Source organism: Branchiostoma lanceolatum, chromosome 2, assembly GCF_035083965.1.
Source record: "Branchiostoma lanceolatum isolate klBraLanc5 chromosome 2, klBraLanc5.hap2, whole genome shotgun sequence".
Lineage (NCBI taxonomy): Eukaryota > Metazoa > Chordata > Leptocardii > Amphioxiformes > Branchiostomatidae > Branchiostoma > Branchiostoma lanceolatum.
The window spans coordinates 36,768,108-36,788,344 of NC_089723.1; the positions used below are offsets into that span (position 1 = coordinate 36,768,108).

Sequence of the window (20,237 nt, forward strand, 5' to 3'; positions counted from 1 at the left end):
GGGAGAGTCCTTTTTTTGCATGGCGAGGAATATGGCTAAACATGCTGTATTTGCTCGCTTTGTTCCTTTCTTGTACAGAGTTCAATAACTGCAGAAATAATCCATGTCTCAACAATGGCGTTTGCGTGGACGGACTCGGTCAGTACGCCTGTACATGTACGTCGGGGTGGTATGGAAACAGATGTGAATCCAGTAAGGGAACTTTTCATTATTTTCGTAACGTGTTACACGGGCATTTTTTTGTTTATTTGTTTGTTTGTTTCTTTTTACAATTTCTTTTTTTCTTTGTTCCACGTTGTGTTAATTGAAGGGTGCACTGAAGCAGCAATAAAAGAAGTAAAATCAATGATACAATAATACGACAAGGAGATTGTCATGTAGCCCTGATGAAGTCAGCAGAGCAAAATTAGGGTTATGTACTAAAGAAATGTAAAAATGTAGTTGTAAGAAACTACGCCAAATACTCAAGCAAATTTTTCTAACCTTTGTTTCCTATTGGACTACATCTGGCACATCAATTTTTTCACAGTTTCTGGGTAAAACCAGGTTTGACAGATCTTGTTCAATGTCACTGACTAAGAGTAGTGGATGCTACCTGCAACATATGACCGTTCCCAAATTCTTTCCATTTCCTTGAATGACTGCTTTTTGGCGTATCTTATTAGCTGGATGTCTCACCTTCATCGATGTAAGAATACTATGTTGAGTCGTACAACCCTTGTGTTCCAGACTCGGTCGTGTGTGCCAACTCGCCTTGTCAAAATGGAGGATCCTGTAATCCAGGCGGTGGTAGTTTCACCTGCCGATGTTTGCCAGGGTGGTCTGGACTATACTGCCAAACAGGTGATCTATATACTCACGGATTTCTTTTGCTTCAGTATATGCTTACTAGCAGTTACAGCTGATAAGGATTGAAAACGGGCCTTCGTTTTCTTTATTGCTAACCGCTGCTTATTTGTTGAGAACGAATCAAGCAAAGTTGAGCTCAATAGAGATTATGTTATCCGTATGTAACAAATATATGAGTAATCTATATAAAGCATATATATAGCAGAGCCGGACAGATAAGATATCATTGATATACATGAGTCACCTGTTTGGAGAGCTGATAACGTTCATGAAGGCTTGCAACTATTAGATGGTGTCAATTTTGCATCTGGTGTGCAGTTGATATTTTTATTTTGTTTATTCTGTGCAGTTGATCTTATTCTTTAGTTTGTATCTAGTACCTATTTCTGTCGTTTTGGAGTAATGGTTAGGGTGTTTGGCCCGGAACCGATAGGTCCTGGGTTCGAATCCACTGTCATGCCACCAATGTTGTGCTCTTGGGAAAGGCACTTTACAATACTTTCCTCATTCCGCTCTGGTGTAAAAATGGGAACCTGACTTCGGTTGGGAAGGTAAAAGGCGGTGGAAGGAGAGGGTTGGGCTCTGCCTTCCAATACCGTGCCCTAGACACAGTGGATAACAACCCACTGCCACTACGGCGTAAAGAAACACTAAGAACGTATTTGTATCTCTGTCGTCTATACAGAAACAAACGAATGCGCAAGCAATCCGTGTCTACACGGCCAGTGCATTGATGTAGTCAATGGCTACAATTGTGACTGCGACCTAGGATGGATCGGCACCAACTGTAACCAAGGTAACACTGTAGTTCCAAGAAGTCATAATTGTCAAAATCTAACACACATGAAGCTACGTTCTAATACAATGTTCCTATGTGTGAACATATGACGTCTTTGCTTTGCTCTGCTTTGCTTATGCGTGTAGTTAAAACAGAAGTGCCTATACAAGGCTGTAACTTTGAAAACTGGTAGGGTTCGTTCTACTATGTTTCAAATAATGATTTTAAAATAGTAATTTTAAAACGTTTCTCATACTACATCTTAAAGATGTGTATGCGCATTGCACTGTATTATAAACAACACGCGGAATAGTTTGCGTGATAGTGGAAAGATATCCACACAACAAGTCACAGGGTTTTAAGGGTGTTTCTTGACTAATCTCCAGGCAAATCTATCGGTGGCAAAGACAGTATCCGAAGGGCAGAAGCAGTTTCATTGACCACCGAGGTCTGCAAGCCTGTGGCCAATAAAACTGCTTTTACAACCGATAGATCTGCTTGGAGATTATCATTGGACCAAATAACAAAGCAGTACATGCTCCTTTCTACAGACATTGACGAGTGCGCCAGCTCACCGTGTCAAAATGGCGGCGTCTGCACAGACCAGGACAACGGTTATGTTTGCAGCTGTAGCGCAGGGTTTACCGGGACAAACTGTGACGTCATGGAAAGTAAGAAATGTTTATTTCGGATCTCTTTATTACTTAGATCTCTCGAACTTGTAATCTGAACTTCATTGGTACGTCTCTCAGATTTCACTGTATGAAACCGTCTGAAAGGTGTTCGATATCTTTAAACGTAACACTGAAAGATGGTATGAAAATACAGGGCGAACCTACGATAAGAGCGAGGATCTTGGTACAGCTGGGCATTTTTTTTATAATGAATTAAATCTATTGCTCGAAAGTTGTGTATGGTACAATGTATGGCAACAACTGTAAGCAATAATTCTACAAGGCTTAATCCATAGGCGGTGCAGGATATTACTGTAACAGTAAAACTAGTAGCAGCTTCTGTTAACCTTCTCCCTGTGCCTAACACCGTACCCAATGCACATACACAATGGCTACCGTAGGAGGGAGAAGGTTAAGGTCATGTTAGCTCCTACGTTACGAACTGTGGCCCTGAATGTGAAACAATCAAAATTTTGCTCTTCGAATTCTCACCTGCACATCCTAGTTACCATTGCTCCACAAACCCCGTATCGTTGCGACTTCGATACGAACAACTGCGGCTTCGTACAAGCGACGGACGACGACGCGGACTTCGTACGACTGACGGGGAAGTGTGGCAACTATGGGGCCCCTGCGGATCACACCACAGGTACCACACTATGTTGTCGTTTATGTCACTTACATTAGACGTATTCCCCTGAACATCTGAAGTTGTACTGTTTCATTGTATTAAAAAAATCACGGGTTTCAATCATGCAATCAATTATGGAGCCCCAGCTGACCACACTACAGGTACCTCACAACGTTGTCATTTGTCATTTACATAAGACGTATTCCCGGGAACATCTCCAGTGGTTCTGCTTCATTGTTTAAGAAAGAATCACGGGCGTCAAGCGTTTAGCCCCTTCTAATTATGGAGCCGCTGCTGATCACTCTTCGGGTACCATACATATATGTTGTCAGTTGTTTTGTTCTATATCGTACTGTACAAGATCATTGAGGCCCTATTGTAGGGCATCAGGACCAGGTGGCTGCAGGTGCTTGGCTAAGTGCGGCCGATGGAGTTAGTGGTGCTGAAATTTAAAACAAAAAGGCATAAACAAGGCAAATAAAATTTGTGCAATGAACATCACCAGCGTTTCTGTTTCATTGTTTACGAAAGGGCGCCAAGGTTTTAACCCAATCCCACTTCCGACACCATGTTATGTCTCTTTGTCAGCCTCCTGCCTCAGTCTAAATCTCTGCAAGCAGACCAAGAGATATAACAGACTGTAACCGTTTCAGTGTCGGTGTGGTAAAAGTACTGGGATGATGTCAAGTGGGAGTACCCTGATGCATCTGTAATGTCTTAGATGTTCAATAGTTTTTGCATGGCATTCAAATCTACACAATTCCAGTGTTTTCATGAAAAAAGTGCATTCCAATGTTAGACGTGTTCGAACAATTATTTTTCTTGGCTGGTAAAAATCCAAATTTTCAATCAATGCGATAAGACATACACCGCATGATTTCATAATTCACATATCCACTTGTGACTTACTATGCGGATAAACAAATTTTGTTACAGGACAGAACGGTTTCTACATGTGCTTGGAAAGCACCACAGCGCCCAACACCATGGCTGCCATGTACAGCCCAACCTTTGTTACAACTTATCCGAGAAAACTGAGATTCTGGTTCTACAAAAACACCATCGGAGACTCCTTTATGGAACTTACCGTCAAGAGTACAGGCCAGCCGAACAACGTTAACGTCTGGACAGCAGACGACAGGTCAGCCGACTGGAGGATGGCTGAGCTGGACTTACCGGCAGGACGGTTTGAGGTAAGCTGTCAAACTTGTTTGTATAGTTAGCATTTGGATTCGAATAGTCATATGTAATATTGTACTTCACTCTTTTTGTCTTGTTACTTTTAATTAACCTTCGAGCAAGTTTGTCATGTAAACTTAGTAGTATCCTGAAATGATTTTTGTAAGTCCTTTTTTTGTGGCTTGTGATTTCGTTTTTTTCGGTCTGCTTTGTCACCTTTTCAGTTGTTCTTAGTGGCCCAGTAGTTTGCTGAAGGGTAGTGATTTGATCTCTTTACTATGGACTGCAGCATTTAATCTGGATATCTTTTTCTGAAGAAATATATAGAAGCCGACATAAACTATTTCTGATGAAACTATTTCTGATGATGATGTCCGAATGTAATATAGATTCAGGGCTACATGTATGTTCCTCCTAATTTGCCGATTTTTCTTGCCTTACAGCTTACCTTTAGAGGTGTGAAGAACGGATACAGGAGTACGGACTTCGGCTTCGATGACATACAGATCCTCGATCCAAGTGAGTTAAGTTTTGAAACTAATGATTTTCATGATCTTAGAACGGTGCATTGACTCCTAATAAACGAATGAATATCTGCACTGCATCTCATATGACATTATAAGGTGTTTGCCCAAATCGACGATTCTAGCGGAAGAGATCGTAGTTGGAGCCTCTGTTGACAGGCTTCGGTCGGGGTCTCTACGGTTAGAATCACCTATTTTGGATAGTTATCTCTACTCTAACAGATATATGTAAATATTTATCACCATGCTTACATACCTTATCATACCTTGTACACTTGTTGTGTAGTAATTGCATGTGATATTGGAGATTCTTTTTACACAGACACATTCCTCAGAGCTTCTGACTGGAGTATTGCTTCTCACTGCTATAAGTAGCCGAAGTAGGTGGCATTTTTGCGGTGAGAACACAATCCCAAACGTGGTTAAGTTTGTAATATGAAGTATGTGTTGAATACATTTCCCAGATACAAACGAATGCGCCAGTTCTCCTTGTCAAAACGGAGGAACCTGTACAGACGGCGACTTCACCTTCAGTTGTACCTGCATGCCGCCTTACACCGGAGCACTCTGTGAAACTGGTAACTAATAATAATGATCTTTTATCAAGTAATTATATGAGACATATATCTAATCTTTGATAGTACGTAATCATCTAAACTGGAAAGGTAACATTTGCGAGGAGACACAGGATAGATAAATCCCACCCCATGGGCTGTTCCTACATTAACGCTGTTAAAAAAAATTGAACATTTCTTGAAAAATTGAACACTTCTTGAAAAATAAACTATTCAAAACCGCTTCAGTCCACCGGGAATTCAAAATTACCTAATCATTCCTCCATTAAAGAATGAACTTTTCCTAAAACATCTCAATCTCGATACTTACCGGAACGACCTTTGCAGATAGGCCCAATGTACCCTCTACCAAATGTCAGGTCATTTGGCTAACTACAGGGCTAAAAACATACATATTTAAGGTACAATTAGCAAAAGAAAATGCCAGAATGAATCATTTTAGATATTTACTTGCAAACAATGTTAATGAAATCCCGTACATGTATATTTCCTCCCTTTCCAGACCATGATTACTGCGCGAGCCAACCATGCAGTAATGGCGGAACGTGTCTGGATTTACAGAGCGGATATTCCTGTATCTGTCCGGTAGGATATGGGGGAGACGATTGTACAAGATGTGAGTAGCAATATCTCACTCCTTATATGATTATATACCAGAAGTTATATCAATGGACTTGACATGTAACAACCCCTGCATTGTATACATAGGAAAATATATCAAAGAATGTCTAGACGTTAGAAATTCTTCCAATAATTGTAAAAGGTAATGATCCCATACTATACACTCTTGTTTCAGGTAGATTAGCCTTATGAAACTGTAGTTAGTGTTAAGTACCATTAAATGCCATACTTTGTACCTTGTAGAATTGTTGTGCAATAAATTTATATATGATTATACCATAGATATTGATATGCAAATAAGGACCGTTTTTGCATGATAAGAAACTTGACATTTGAGTTGCAAATGTTGGGAATGTCATGATCATTTGAAGTCGTTGAACTCTATTTCGTAGATGTCTCTTTATAAAAAGAACCTTGTTTAGAGATATTCCGTGACTACCAAGTATTCATAAGCCCTTTTGTCAACTTTCTATACTTAGTAACTCTCAGATCTTATACTTTAAAACGCTTATGTAGTTAATGGCGTCAAAATGCCTTTGCTAAATACCCAGAACTGTTTAGAATGTATCCCATTGAAAGATGACTAAGTATGCTTTGACCATGACCTAATCGGTGGTTTTGGGAAATGAATTCGAAGGTTTACGTTTACGAATGTTGTTTACGTTTCTGTCGTAGATTTTCAACCGTTTTTACATCTATCACGTACAGACTTTACAGTTGATACTTTAACGTTACAGATGTGTTGCAAGATGACGTGCTGTACCTGTGTGACCTTGACAATGGCCTTTGCGGATGGGAACAGCTAAGCTCTCCCGATGACACAGCCGACTTTACGGTCATCCAGAGCGGGAAGTGTGGCATCAGCGGGCCTGATGGCGACCGGACAACGGGTAAGTCAATACTCAGTACCAGGGTGTAAACACGGAATGTAATACAACACTATATTCTTGGGATAGCTAAGAGACATTTAGATACTATGTCAAAACATCTTGAGATATTTATAGATCCTTTAGATATTTACAGATTCAACGTATTCTAAGACTTTTATCACAGAATGTTAGATATGTAATTTTAAGATTTCAACGGTCATAAGCATTAATCCCAAGTGCTCTTCTCTGTCCAAAAATGACCTGCTCGCTGTTACTAATTTATGCACTTTTATCAATAAAAAGGCGCTGGTTCCTATGTCTGCATGCCTACTGGAACACGCAACGGCAGAGCAAGACTTAGGAGTCCCGTCTTCACGACTACCGGCAATGTCGGGAGGACCTTGTCTTTCTGGTATGTAGTCCAGTTCAGTTTTTTCAACATGCGACAATTAGATATCTACTTGATGTTGCAGTGTCAACAGTGCGACTTGTGTTTCATGTTTCATTATATTATGGGGTCTATCAATTACCTTTGCCGAGAAGGTAACATTTTCGTTGCCATTTGTGTGGGTGTGTTTGTGGGTGTGTTTGTAGACAGCACAACTCGAGAGGTTATGAATTGATCTTTATGATATTTGGTATGTGGAGTCAGCAAACGAAGCACAATTTGGTTCACGGACCAGCTTGCGGCTCCCTTTGGTACTGCAGCAGAGTCTGCGTAGCCATCTTTTTGTGCATGTAAATGATTGCACACCAACCCAAACGGTATGTTGCAAGACCGATTTCACCTAATGCTTCTCTTTTTCACATTATGAGTGAAACATTTGCAAAGTTCGATCCAAATTCGAACCGCGTTAGGAAAATCAAGAGATGTTCTAGCGAGAACAGCTTTAGATTTTCTCAGTGCATTTAGGATATAAGTGAAAATGTCCACACCTTTTTCTAACGTAGAATGTAATTGCAAGATGTCTGGCTGGCAGGTTGTTTACCAAGAAGAAGATAGTCATGTACGAGACAAGAGACTGCGGTTCTTTTGTGGCTCGTTTTAATAAATTACTACATGTAGATAGATTGCGTAATAAGACTTAAATTCTAGAAGAAAACCTCAAACAGCTCAGTACGTTGTCATTGACTTGTCTATCATTATGTAAAGGAAGAGAAATTTTAATTTTTCCATAATTGCGCTGCGAAGATAGATTTCTTAGAACTAATATGTAGCCGAGGCAATAATTAATATCATCTTCAATTATATCTATGTTTAATTACTAATTAATTGCTGTTACATTTCGCTTATACCATTACAACTATGAGACACCTGTACTAGCGGAGAGATGTCAGGATATTATGGGTCTCCATGTATACCTTAGCAAGAAACTGAATTACATATAATAACTTCTAGATCAGTCAGCGAACCTTGGAACCATGTTGCAACATGAAAATCTCTGTTGACGTGACGACTTTGTTTAACTATTAGCTAAGATTATAAAACACGTCGATGAAGATTAGACATCCAGGTAATAAGATACGCCAAAAAAGCAATTACTCAAACAACTGGATATGATTTTGGAAACGGTCAGACGTTTCAAGTAGCATCCACTACTTTTCGTCAGTGACTGTGAGCAAGATCAGTTGAACAGCAGGTTTATAACCACGAACTATGTCTTTGTCATATAATAACTTCTAGATCAGTCAGCGAACCTTGGAACCATGTTGCAACATGAAAATCTCTGTTGACGTGACGACTTTGTTAAACTATTAGCTAAGATTATAAAATACGTCGATGAAGATTAGACATCCAGGTAATAAGATACGCCAAAAAAGCAATTACTCAAACAACTGGATATGATTTTGGAAACGGTCAGACGTTTCAAGTAGCATCCACTACTTTTCGTCAGTGACTGTGAGCAAGATCAGTTGAACAGCAGGTTTATAACCACGAACTATGAATTGATATGCAAATAATGAGAAGACAATTTTTTTGATAGTCCAATAGAAAGCAAATTAGACAACTCAAGACAAGGTTGAAGTAAAAGGGGACAATAGCTCCTATTGTTTTGATATGGGAGCTAAAGCTGGTTTGCCCCCAAGGCTATGTCCCAAGTGACAGACAGTTCCACCCTTAGCCCTCCTTTCCTGTTTTTTTTTTTTTTTTTTTTATTCAGAAAACAAGATACACATGGACATGGACATAGTGGCGCTACACTCAAGTACATAGACTTATTTTACAGCGCCACAGAAAACCTAAATAAAAATAGACATAGACAATGACAAACTTAAGCCAGTTTCTGAACAAACGTAACAGAAATAAGATAAGATATGACTAAAGTAATGCGTATCAAATTAACGATAGTAAGTAACAACGTAACTGAATATTTAAATACACAAAGTGATTGAAATATGAAATACATAATACATACAACTGTACCGACCCTTGATTTTAAAAGGTAATATTCACAGATGATTCAAGGCGATTCCAAGTAGAAGTACTTAGAACCTCCCTGAATCATTTATAAAGTTTTGTGTCATCAGCATGATTTTGATATTGTAACTGGAGGGTATTGTAGGTGAGCCTTTTAAAAGAACCGCTAGTTTTGCTTTATCAGAGAGATTGTTGAGATCAATGAGATGGCCTATTTCCTGTGTAAAAGTATTGAAGAGTTTTGACCTTTGGTCAGTGTAAGAGGGACAATTCAACATATAATGCAGGACGGATTCACATGGGCATCCACAACTACAAGCAGAACTGGGGGCTAAGCTTCGCTTAAAAAGACTGTAATTTAAGCTGTACGTGCCGATGCGAAGTCGGGCGAGAAGGGCGCCGGAGTAGCGGGGACCACGGTTATAATGAGGAGATCGCAGGGGACGGACTAATTTAGTAAGATGGTTTCGAAACAGAGAGTATCTTAAAGAACGAACCTCGGAAGTAAGTTCATTCCAATGAGTTAAACAATAAGGGACGAAAGATTTACTAAATCTATTGGTGGTATGTCTGAAGGATCTTAAGTTGGCTTTGTTCCTCCGGTTGTATGAGGTAACAGAAGAAATTTCAGGAGGAAGTAAATCCTGTAAGTATGGCCGTGTTTGGCCATGGATGATTTTAGAAAACAAACATAATCGATGGATATGACGTCTGTTTGATAGGGTTTCCCAACCAAGTTCTTCGCAGACAGCAGAATAGGACGAGCCTTTGATGGCCCCTGATACAATAAGTGAACAATGGTATTGAATTCTTTCAATTAGACGAGAGTCATCAGCTGTACAGCCATGCCAGACTACATCTGCATACTCGAGACAGGGACGTATAAAAGTTTTATAGATGAGTTCTAAAACGTGACGTGGTAATTTAAATTTAAGAACACTAAAGACATTTACTTGTTTTGAAACTTTGCCGGTTATTTGGCAGATATGTCGATTCCAGGACATATTAGAGGTTAGAACTGTTCCAATATGTTTATGAGACGTAACTCGTGTTATTGCGGACTGTCCAAGGAAAAGAGGAGGGTGACTTAAAGGTGATGTTTTTGCGGAAAAGCATATTTCCTCTGACTTCAAGGGGTTCAGCTCCATTAACCATGCATTGGACCAGGACAAGATTTTAGACAGATCGGAGTTAAGCCGGTCTGCAGATGTAGTTGGACTCTCGACTATTTCAAACAGTGAGCTATCATCGGCAAATAGAAAAGGTAAAGAATCCAGATTGTTAACTATGTCATTAACATATACGAGGAACAGTAAAGGGCCTAAAACGGATCCCTGGGGGACCCCAGCGCCAATCTCGCACCATGGAGAGAATTGTCCATCCAACACAACCCTTTGAGATCTCTGTGATAGGTAAGTATGCATCCAATTCAAAAGGGGGCCCTCTATCCCGTTCTGTTTAAGTTTAAAAAGAAGACCGGAATGCCACACTTTGTCGAAGGCCCTCGAGAAATCTAAGGAAACAGATCGCACCTCTTTACCGTCCTCGAGAGCTTGCACAATCAAATGACATATATAAACTAACTGACACACAGTGGAGTCGGATTTTATAAAACCTGATTGGAGTGCATATAGAAGATTGTCAGAAATAAGGTGGTTGTATACATGTTTGTAGACAATTTTCTCGAGGACCTTCGACAAAGTGGGAAGCAGAGAAATTGGTCTGTAATTGCATTTGTTTTGGGGGTCACCTTTCTTGAGTATTGGGATGATATTAGCTCTTTTCCAAATATCGGGGAATATTCCATGTGATAAAGATAGATTAAATACAAATGCTATTTTATCAGATATAAATGGAGTAATAATTTTAAGAAAACGATTGTCGATATTGTCATAGCCCTGCGCCTTTGAGATATTTAGGTCACTGATGTATAGTTCAACTTCTTCAGGAGAAGTCAGAAGACAAGATAATCTAGTATCAGTATGAAATGTCAGGTCAGGTAGGGTAGCTTGAGATGTATCAATTGATGATTGGGAAGCAAAGTAGTCATTAAAAAGACAGGCCTTTTCATGTGAGTCAACAACGAACGAGGCACCATCTATAAGGGGAGGTATTGCTGTGTGACTCTTACGTCTATAGAAATGTTTCACAATGTGCCACCACTTTTTTTCAGAGGTTAGTGGATTAGAAAGTTGATTCACTAAATGCGCTTCATAAGCAACCTTGGCTTGCTCAATTGCATTAGACAGTTTGTTACGCGTTTTGCGGTATTTCTCCCAGTGAGCCGAGGAATTTGACAGTTTGGCTATCTTATGCGTTCTATCACGGGAACGCATGAGTTGGCGTATACTTGGGGACATCCAAGGTTTATCATTTGGTCTTATAGTGACTGTCTTGTGAGGGACGCATCGATTTCTTGCCTCCAGAATTAATTCAACAAGTTTAACGCTAGCCTCATCTACAGTCCCGCACCTATATATTTCGCACCATTTGGGATCACATATAAAAGATGAAAGGGACTCATAGTTGATGTTTTTATAGTCCCAAATAGTGCGCATATAGGGTTTGGGAACAGGAACACAAAGATTCATTTTGGCGATAGTAGGAGAATGATGACATCCTGACAATGGCGACAAAACACGATGATTTAGAAAGTAGCGTGGGAAGTCGGTGAAAATCAAATCGATGAGGGAGGGGGAGTGTGATAGGTCGCAGGTGGGTTCCTCAACAATCTGTACTAGGTTGACCAGCTGCGCAGCCTGGAACAATTGGGCGCCAGCATATGTGATTGGATCGAGATTCCACCATTCTTCGTGTTTGGCGTTGAAATCACCTGTCACGATAATGGCATCAGGGCGTGATGAGCGTGCCCTAGCAACAGAGTCTGCGAAGGAATCCATGAACTGATTAACCATGGAGGTATCTTGCCCTGGCGGCCGGTAGTAAGTAGAAAACAGGATTTTAAAAGATCTAACACAGACTTCCGACCAAATACATTCAAAGTTAGGAGGTTCTAGATCGCAGCGTCTTCTACATGGAATTAAGTTGGAGACATAAACTAGAACTCCACCCCCATGGCGATTTCGATCACGTCGAAAGGGGGGCTGAAACCCCACCAGAGAAATATCGGATGTTTCTATACTGTCGCCTAGCCAAGATTCTGTGATTGCTATAATGTCTATGTTGAAATCTGAAGCTAATGATGCTATTTCATCGAGTTTGGAACCAGCAGAAATACTATTGACATTTACATGCATAAAAGTAAGATGTTTACCGTGACCTTGATATCTCTCGGGTCCAGAGCTAGGGCAGAGATTAACAGAGATTGTATCGGACATAATTGGAAAATCAGTTAGTTAGACAACAGTTATATTCTTGATCTTGGGTTGTAAAGTGGGAGGGTCAGTTTTAGTCCTATAAGAATTAACAACAGTCATATTCGAGTGAATAGTACAAAGCTTAAGTTCGAACATAAAGGTCATAATCAGATCGTCATACACACACACAAAAAAAAAATGGTTTTGGTGTCTAGGAAAGGGAGCATATTATCTTGACTCGACTCCTGTGTGAACTTGATGTTGTCATCTATCTGGTTGATATGTTCAAAGAAATCATCAGCTAATCTCTTCTTTAGTCTGCACCAAGTGTCATCTACATAACGGAACTGTGACAACATCAAGTTCACACAGGAGTCGAGTCAAGATAATATGCTCCCTTTCCTAGACACCAAAACCATCATAGAGAAGGATGGTCGCCTCCAGTTCGAAGTATACAGGAAGCCGACCCATACCGATCAGTATCTGGCCTTTGACTCTCACCACCCTTTGGAACACAAACTGGCAGTTATAAAAACTCTCTTCCATCGGGCAGACAACATCATCACCTCAGACACGGCCAAAACAGACGAACATAGACACCTCCGAGGTGCCCTGGGCAAATGTGGCTACCAAAGATGGACTTTCAACAAAGCCCTCAAACCGTCTGACCAGTCCAAGAAAACGCCTAAGTGTACACCGTTGACCAACAGAAACAAGGCCAACATCACTATTCCATATGTACAAGGAGTGTCGGAAAAACTCCGACGGATCTTCCAAAACTTCAACATTGCCACCAACTTCAAACCTCAATCAACTCTCAGACAAAGACTGGTACATCCTAAAGACCGACCCCGCAAAGGCAGCAAGGCCGGTGTCATCTACAGACTCAAATGTGAAGAACCCAACTGCAACAACACTTATATCGGAGAGACCAGCCGATCACTTAATGAAAGGTACAAAGAACATTGCGCTAACCGCTACTCCTCGGCCATTTTCCACCACCTAAAACACAACCAGGGGCACTCGTTCAATCTCGAATCCACTGATATCCTTGACCGCGAACCCCGCTGGTTCGAACGTGGAGTAAGGGAGGCAATATATGAGAGGATATACAATCCAACCCTCAACAGGAAAGGAGGGCTAAGGGTGGAACTGTCTGGCACTTGGGACATAGCCTTGGGGGCAAACCAGCTTTAGCTCCCATATCAAAACAATAGGAGCTATTGTCCCCTTTTACTTCAACCTTGTCTTGAAAGGTCTAATTTGCTTTCTATTGGACTATCAAAAAAAATTGTCTTCTCATTATTTGCATATCAATTCATAGTTCGTGGTTATAAACCTGCTGTTCAACTGATCTTGCTCACAGTCACTGACGAAAAGTATTGGATGCTATTTGAAACGTCTGACTGTTTCCAAAATCATATCCAGTTGTTTGAGTAATTGCTTTTTTGGCGTAAGATTATAAAATATACGTTTATCTAATTCTGCCACAGAATAAAGAATTAAGGAGCTTTGCCATGGAAAAGGCGAGTCCAACAGAAAATGGCCACACCATTACATAGCAATGTACATCTCAAGCATTGGTCTGGAGCGGATGAACGTTCACCCAAATGCCATTCTTAGCCTGTACTGTTAGTCGGTCACAGGGGACGGCTGGGGGTTTGGAGTCGTCCAACTCCAGGTAGAACCGCTGCAGGATCAGGGCTATGGCCACTTTCATCTCGTTCATAGCAAAGTTTTGCCCAATGCAGTTCCTATAAACAGATGATCAACGAGATGCAAAAGGGATTTGAAGTAGTAGTAGTAAAGTAGTAGAAGAAGTAGTAGTAGTAGTAGTAGTAGTAGGAGGAGGAACTGCTGCAAGGTTAAGGCTACTGCCACCTTCATGTCGTTCATAGCAAAGTTTTGCCCGATGCAATTCCTCCAAACAGATAAGGATTAAGACATAAGATGACTTTAAAGCAGCAGCAGTAGTAGTAGTAGTAGTAGAAGTAGTAGTAGTAGTAGTAGTAGTAGTAGTAATAGTAGTAGTAGTAGTAGTAGTAGTAGTAGTAGCACTAGTAGTAGCACTAGTAGTAGGTGGAACCGCTGCAAGGTTAAGGCTACAGGGCTATGGCCACCTTCATCTCGTTCATAGCAAAGTTTTGCCCAATGCAGTTCCTACAAACAGATAATCAACGACATATAAGAGGTCTTTAAAGTAGAAGTAGTAGTAGAAGTAGTAGAAGCAGTAGTAGTAGCACTAGTAGTAGTAGTATTAGTAGTACCAGTAGTACTAGCAGCAGCAGCAGTAGTAGTAGGTGGAACTGCTGCAAGGTTAAGGCTACTGCCACCTTCATCTCGTTCATGTATATTACGCAATTCTTTCATGCATGCTGTAAATTCCATTTGGAAAGTTGAGAAGTTAAGAGGTTTGTTGTCAATATCCAATACCTATTTCGGATATTCTGGATACATTGTCATATGACTGTTGTCGAAGCTGTAGGGCTGATGTCAATTAGGATTTTACCATAGTCAATATTGACTGGCCATATAGATAGAATGTTTTGTGTCTTACCTCGGTCCTGCGGAGAAGGGCAGGAAAGCGTGGGGACTTCTGTTCTCTGAGTTCTCAGGTGAGAAGCGGTAAGGATCGTACACCTGAGGCAGGAAGAGGTCAAGGAAAAGTAAGGCTCACATTTTACAATGCACATACCTGAGAGATACGCCAAAAAACAATTACCCATTGACAAGCAAATGAATGTGATTTTGAGACAGCACCCGCTGTCTTTCGTCAGTGACGAAGGAGAAGAACTGGAGAACTAGGTTTTATACCAGAACTCCTAATGGATATTTTAACGATGAAAAAACTATTTTAGGATGGTTCAATAGAAGAGGAAGTCAATACAATGTTATATGCTAAACGGAAAGGTCGATGCGTAGACCCCATTCCTGGGTGGGATTGTTCCTTCTGTCATTCATTGCTCATGTAAGAGACATTTTTCTGAAATCGTTTATCTGTAAGTACATGTTTGGATACAAAAAATCGTAACGTTTTCTGTTGTATAGAAGAGGAGGGATAGACAAGACTAGCGTGAGATCGATGCAATCAATGAGAGCATATTGTACATACCGTAGGATTTGGCCAAATCTCTCTGTTCCTATGGATTCCACCGAAATTAGCAAAGGTAGGGCTCCCTGGAAGAAATATATACATGGAACAGTATAACATGCGCTAGAATCATGGGAAGCCTACAAGCAAATGCTGATAATATATGAATAAGAGGGTGCTTGATTCACAACACAGTCGACATTTCGATGACCGCCTGTCATCGTCTTCAGGACAATAATGACTGGTACATTTTGCGCTGCGGCTAGGTGTCACTGCTAACAATGCGGTCCCAAAAGTAAAGTCACATACATAGACAATGCGGTTCCAAACGTAAACTGTAGCTCACCCTTTGGCAACCATTTTCCGTCAGCAAAGGTTAGGTCCTGCTTCAAAGACCGCGCCACTCGAGGAACAGGAGGCACACAGCGCATGCTCTCCTTGATACACATGGTTGTGAACGGTAATTTACCTACGTCAAGCCTGTACAGACACATCAGTAACATCTCTTTGATACACATGGTGATGAACGGTAGTTTACCTACGTCAAGCCTGTACAAAGACATCGGTAGCATCGGCAATAATACAAGGGATGCAATACAGGTGCCGGGTTAGGCGTGACAGGTCATCATTGTGTATCATCATTGAACCAGCTTCTGTCGCTCCGCGTGACTGCGAATCTGGTGTGTTACGCTGAAGGTCGGGCGGTTATACCAGATACAGAATGTATATAGATGCACAGATGGCTACAGATACAAGACCCTACGACTGGACGTGAAGTCTTACATTTGTCAGTGGGCCATCGCTTTGCGACAACGCTCTTTATTCTTTACAAAAATTGCAACAAGACAATACATAGTGGAGCTCCAGGGAGACAAGCTCATCATGTGACAATAAATATGTCCATGACGATGGTGGATGTAGGGACTCATAGTTGTTATAGCGACCAAAAAAAACATGTCAGACAGGTACTGATAAGTAATAAATATTGGGAGTGTGTTCCCACCACGTCATTTCTGCCCGTCCCTGTAGCACTCCTTCCACCTCCCTCCTGCACTTGTCCTGGTAATCCTTGTTTTGGGCCAAATGGAAGAGTGTCCAGCTGATGCCACTGGCCGTGGTATGGTGGCCGCCGAACAGGAAAGTGTTGACTTCATCCCGGATCTCAGAAACGCTCAGCCCGGTACCGTCTTCGTCCTAAACAAACCGTAAGGGTTTCGATGATGGAATAATTATGGCGATTGTCCAAATAGGATGAACAATTTGAGAAAAGGCTAAAGGCTATATGATCTCTATCCATATCAATCTGAAGTACAGCCAGTAGGCATCCATAGGAGTAATGAGGCAGTTGTGGAGTAATGACATGGCCCTTATTTCACGTTCCTTCCAAAAGACGAATGCAGCTCTATGCAAGGCATCCTTCCATGGATTCGAATCGGGGTCTCCCAGTTACAAATTAAAGGGTACCCAACTGTGAATCTGCTACTATCGGCATTGATATGGCTACCTTTATGGAACTAAAGACATTATCATTGCGTGGTACTGAGAAAATTACATGTAGCCACATATAGCCGTATAATAATAATGCTACCTTTGCCTGTAACAAGATGTCCAGCAGGTCCAAACACTTCCCACTTCTTGCCCCCGAGAGAGTGAAATCTCCTTTCTTCAGTTCTTCTTTCCTTTCCGTTATAACCTGTTCGGAGAAACTGTGGACGATCTTGCAGGCCTGGCGGAAGCTTCACAGTCATAGGAAGGGAGGGTAGAGTTCAGCACACAATATGGCGATAAGATATATATGCTGTTAGGGAATGCGTGCATCAATTTTCCACAGTATCTGCTTTGAGAAAGATGCAATGACGTTTGATGGAAGCATGCTGTTCTGTGGATGTTTTAGATTATATTGCAGGTTTTGACATCTTTAAAATTGTTCTAATTATATAGTGACAGTATGCACTCAATAGTGAGGTAAAATGTAGTTACATGGCCTTTTCGGGGCCCTAGGGGAATTTGGTTGTTACCCAATGTGCATACAGAATGGTGTTAAATGGCGGAGCCCATCCCTCTCCCTCCACCGTCTTTTACCTCCCCTATCCTCCTTTCTCAAGGACACTACGTCGATCCAGGAGTGCCAGGGATCGAACCGAAGACCTCTCGGTCCCGTGTCCGCTAGCCTTGCCACTCGGCCATTCGTAAACTGCACAAAAAAACTCCCAACTCACCGGCGTCCGCTTGTACTGAGGTAGTAGATGAAGCCAATGTGGTACGGTGGATACTCGATTCGTTCATCGATCAGTCTGGCCAAGTCGTGTACAGCCAGGATGTATGGGGCCGACTGGCTGCAATAACACCAAAGAGTCTTGTATACATTTTTATCTATTGAGAAACAATTGACTATCACTTTGTCGTGACGACAACCCAGAGAGTAGATGGTATGGTTTGATTCATAATAACAATGATTTTTATTGGTCAGAAATAACCCGCAATGGCAGCCTTTCTAGCGCTGAATTGATGCAGGGTATTACAGGTTTCATGCAATAAACAACATATGTAATATCTTATCCACACTTGCATTTTGTGGAACTGTCGCAAGGGTCTGGGCAGCTGCCATTCGGCGCCACCAGGTGACCTCAATACGACTTTCCCCAACCGAAGTCAGGTACCCATTCACACCTGGGTGGAGTGAGGAAAGTCATGTAAAGTGCCTTTCCCAAGAGCACAAGATCGGTGACATGACAGGATTCGAACTCGGAACCTCTTGGTTCTGAGTCGAACGCCCTGCCGTTGCGCCACACGACCCCACATTCACACCGGGATGGGCCCCTACTTCTTTCCTCCCTCCTTATGTGTGGTGAGATATTTAATTAACATGCTCGAGATGTGGCTCGCCTCAGACACAGGACCTCCAGTTTTTGCGTCCCATTCGAGAGGACGCCCCGAACCGAGGCTAGGTACTCATTTACACCTAGGTCGAGTGAGTGAATATGCGAAGTACCTTTCCAAAGGGCACAGCATTCTGGCCTTCCAGTGATTCGCACACCAAACCTTCAGATTCTTACTCAACAACCCTAGCCACATGGCCACCCTGCTAACGTCGTGTTCAAGCCTCAGTCCCCGCCCAAAAATGCAACCCAAAAAAGCGTTAACTTTTTGGCGGAACATCGGTTTAGAAACACGGCTGCAGCATAGAGCACGTAAGGCCTGTCTAATTTCCGAAAAATATTATTCCGCATGCAATATTCGATTTCTGTAAAAGCAAAAAAACTTACCCGTTAGTCTGGCAACTGCTGTTGTAACCAAGGCTGCATTTCAGAATGTTATCCAACGTCAACAATCCGACGTCATCAAACAACTCCACTGATGCACCTGGACCACGTGACATCCACTTTTCCTGCGAATAGATAGAAACTTTCAGTATCATCTTAAAGCTTGTGCAAGATTTTATTTAAAGATATTTTCATGCATGTCTGTTGATAAAGATTCTGAGTATTTTCACGTTAAGGCACCACGTCGTGTGCAACTGGAATATAACTGTCAACATATCCTAGAGAATTGCATCTACAAGAAACAAAGGAATCGTGGATTTTCGACCGATTTCCCAGACATTTTTGGTACCTGTAAGTAATGCTACAGTCACATTTGCGCCGGTGCCCGTAGGGGATGTACATGTAGCCCCGGCCGGGACCCAAAGCCACACATTTGTCCCGGTGTTCTCACGAATAGATTACAGCGTCTATTTATTACTGGGTCCGGGGTTGATTTTAACTTCGACTTAAGAAATTCTCGGGTCCTAGCCATGCCCGAAAATAGCCCGGTAGCCGCAGGGTGTCCCATGTGGCCACGTAGTGGTCACGCCCGAAAGTGCTAAAATATCCCGTAAACTACCCGGCATGGTCCGTTTTCCAATTGTGACCGAAGCATAACCAGATAATCTACATATAACTGAAACGTACCAGAAGCACATTTGTTGATTCAGAGAACAGCTTCACATAGTGCTTCAGGATGTCGAAGTGAAAAGCTGGCGTTAGCAGACGCCGGTTCCTCTGCCACTTGCTGCCTTCACTGACTACAAGACCGTCCCCTACATGAAATGTACATACACGCTAAGTTGTTTGAAGTATACATTGCATCTAAGGAATTTACGACCAGAGATAGAAGTCTTTCTAATACGACCAGTTTCGTACAGCAGCAACAAGAACAAAACTGTCAACTTTGACTAGCAAACGTAGTATCCGTTTTATATTGTATCGTATAGTACATACAATATATATTGTATATAGTATAGTATAGCATATACAAAATATATTGTATAGTATATACGTAGTATTTTGCAAGTGTTGGGAAAGGGTTTGAAGAAGTGGCATGATCATTTTCGGGCCTACACATTTTATCATGCTTATAAAGAAACTAGGCGAAATCTACACTTACCGAGCCATGGTTTGAAGAACCTGTAAGCCCAGTCAGTCTTTTGTGCTGAAAGGCAAAATGAAACAGACAGTCGAACAACAGAAACCTGAGAGACGAAGCCTTACTGAAGGCGATGGGATACTATCAATTAAGAACGTTACAGAGCAGCTTTTAGAGTATCGTTAACAATAAAGCCAATCTTCAAAAGCAGTTATCAATAGTGTAAACAAGAGTTTTTCAGCAGAATAGAGGGATTGATACAACAAATCTCCCCCCCAACACACGCACACACACACACACATAAAC

General features: G+C 41.5%; 2 protein-coding genes across 2 annotated transcripts in view; one reads left to right on the top strand and one right to left on the bottom strand.

Annotated features, from left to right (window-relative positions):
- The window catches only part of LOC136427031 (fibropellin-1-like), a 37,260-nt gene that overhangs the window by 4,724 nt on the left and 12,299 nt on the right, over nt 1-20,237 (top strand). The window contains exons 7-17 of the mRNA XM_066415750.1: nt 79-192; nt 730-843; nt 1,535-1,645; nt 2,179-2,298; nt 2,807-2,950; nt 3,869-4,125; nt 4,555-4,630; nt 5,100-5,213; nt 5,713-5,826; nt 6,569-6,721; nt 7,004-7,112. Coding sequence (XP_066271847.1) covers nt 79-192; nt 730-843; nt 1,535-1,645; nt 2,179-2,298; nt 2,807-2,950; nt 3,869-4,125; nt 4,555-4,630; nt 5,100-5,213; nt 5,713-5,826; nt 6,569-6,721; nt 7,004-7,112 — 1,426 coding nt within the window. The remainder of the gene's footprint in view (nt 1-78; nt 193-729; nt 844-1,534; nt 1,646-2,178; nt 2,299-2,806; nt 2,951-3,868; nt 4,126-4,554; nt 4,631-5,099; nt 5,214-5,712; nt 5,827-6,568; nt 6,722-7,003; nt 7,113-20,237) is intronic.
- On the bottom strand, nt 13,072-18,539 carry LOC136426427 (cytochrome P450 4F6-like). Its single transcript, XM_066415092.1, has 8 exons — nt 18,520-18,539; nt 17,747-17,863; nt 17,116-17,263; nt 16,531-16,721; nt 15,874-16,007; nt 15,549-15,613; nt 14,994-15,076; nt 13,072-14,190 (listed from the first exon to the last, which is right to left on the bottom strand). The coding sequence occupies exons 1-8, from the start codon at nt 18,537-18,539 to the stop codon at nt 14,010-14,012; spliced, it is 939 nt and encodes a 312-aa protein (XP_066271189.1). The 3' UTR covers nt 13,072-14,009.

Bases quoted from the DNA above. Each gene is read 5' to 3' on its own strand.
- LOC136426427 (XM_066415092.1), bottom strand. From the start codon at position 18,539: ATGCTGTGCCCTTTGGAAAG. The intron at 17,864-18,519 runs GTACTTCGCATA...GTGTTATTGCAG, and splicing joins ATGCTGTGCCCTTTGGAAAG to CCAGTCGGCCCCATACATCC. The intron at 15,077-15,548 runs GTATGTACAATA...TTCCTGCCTCAG, and splicing joins AGATTTGGCCAAATCCTACG to GTGTACGATCCTTACCGCTT.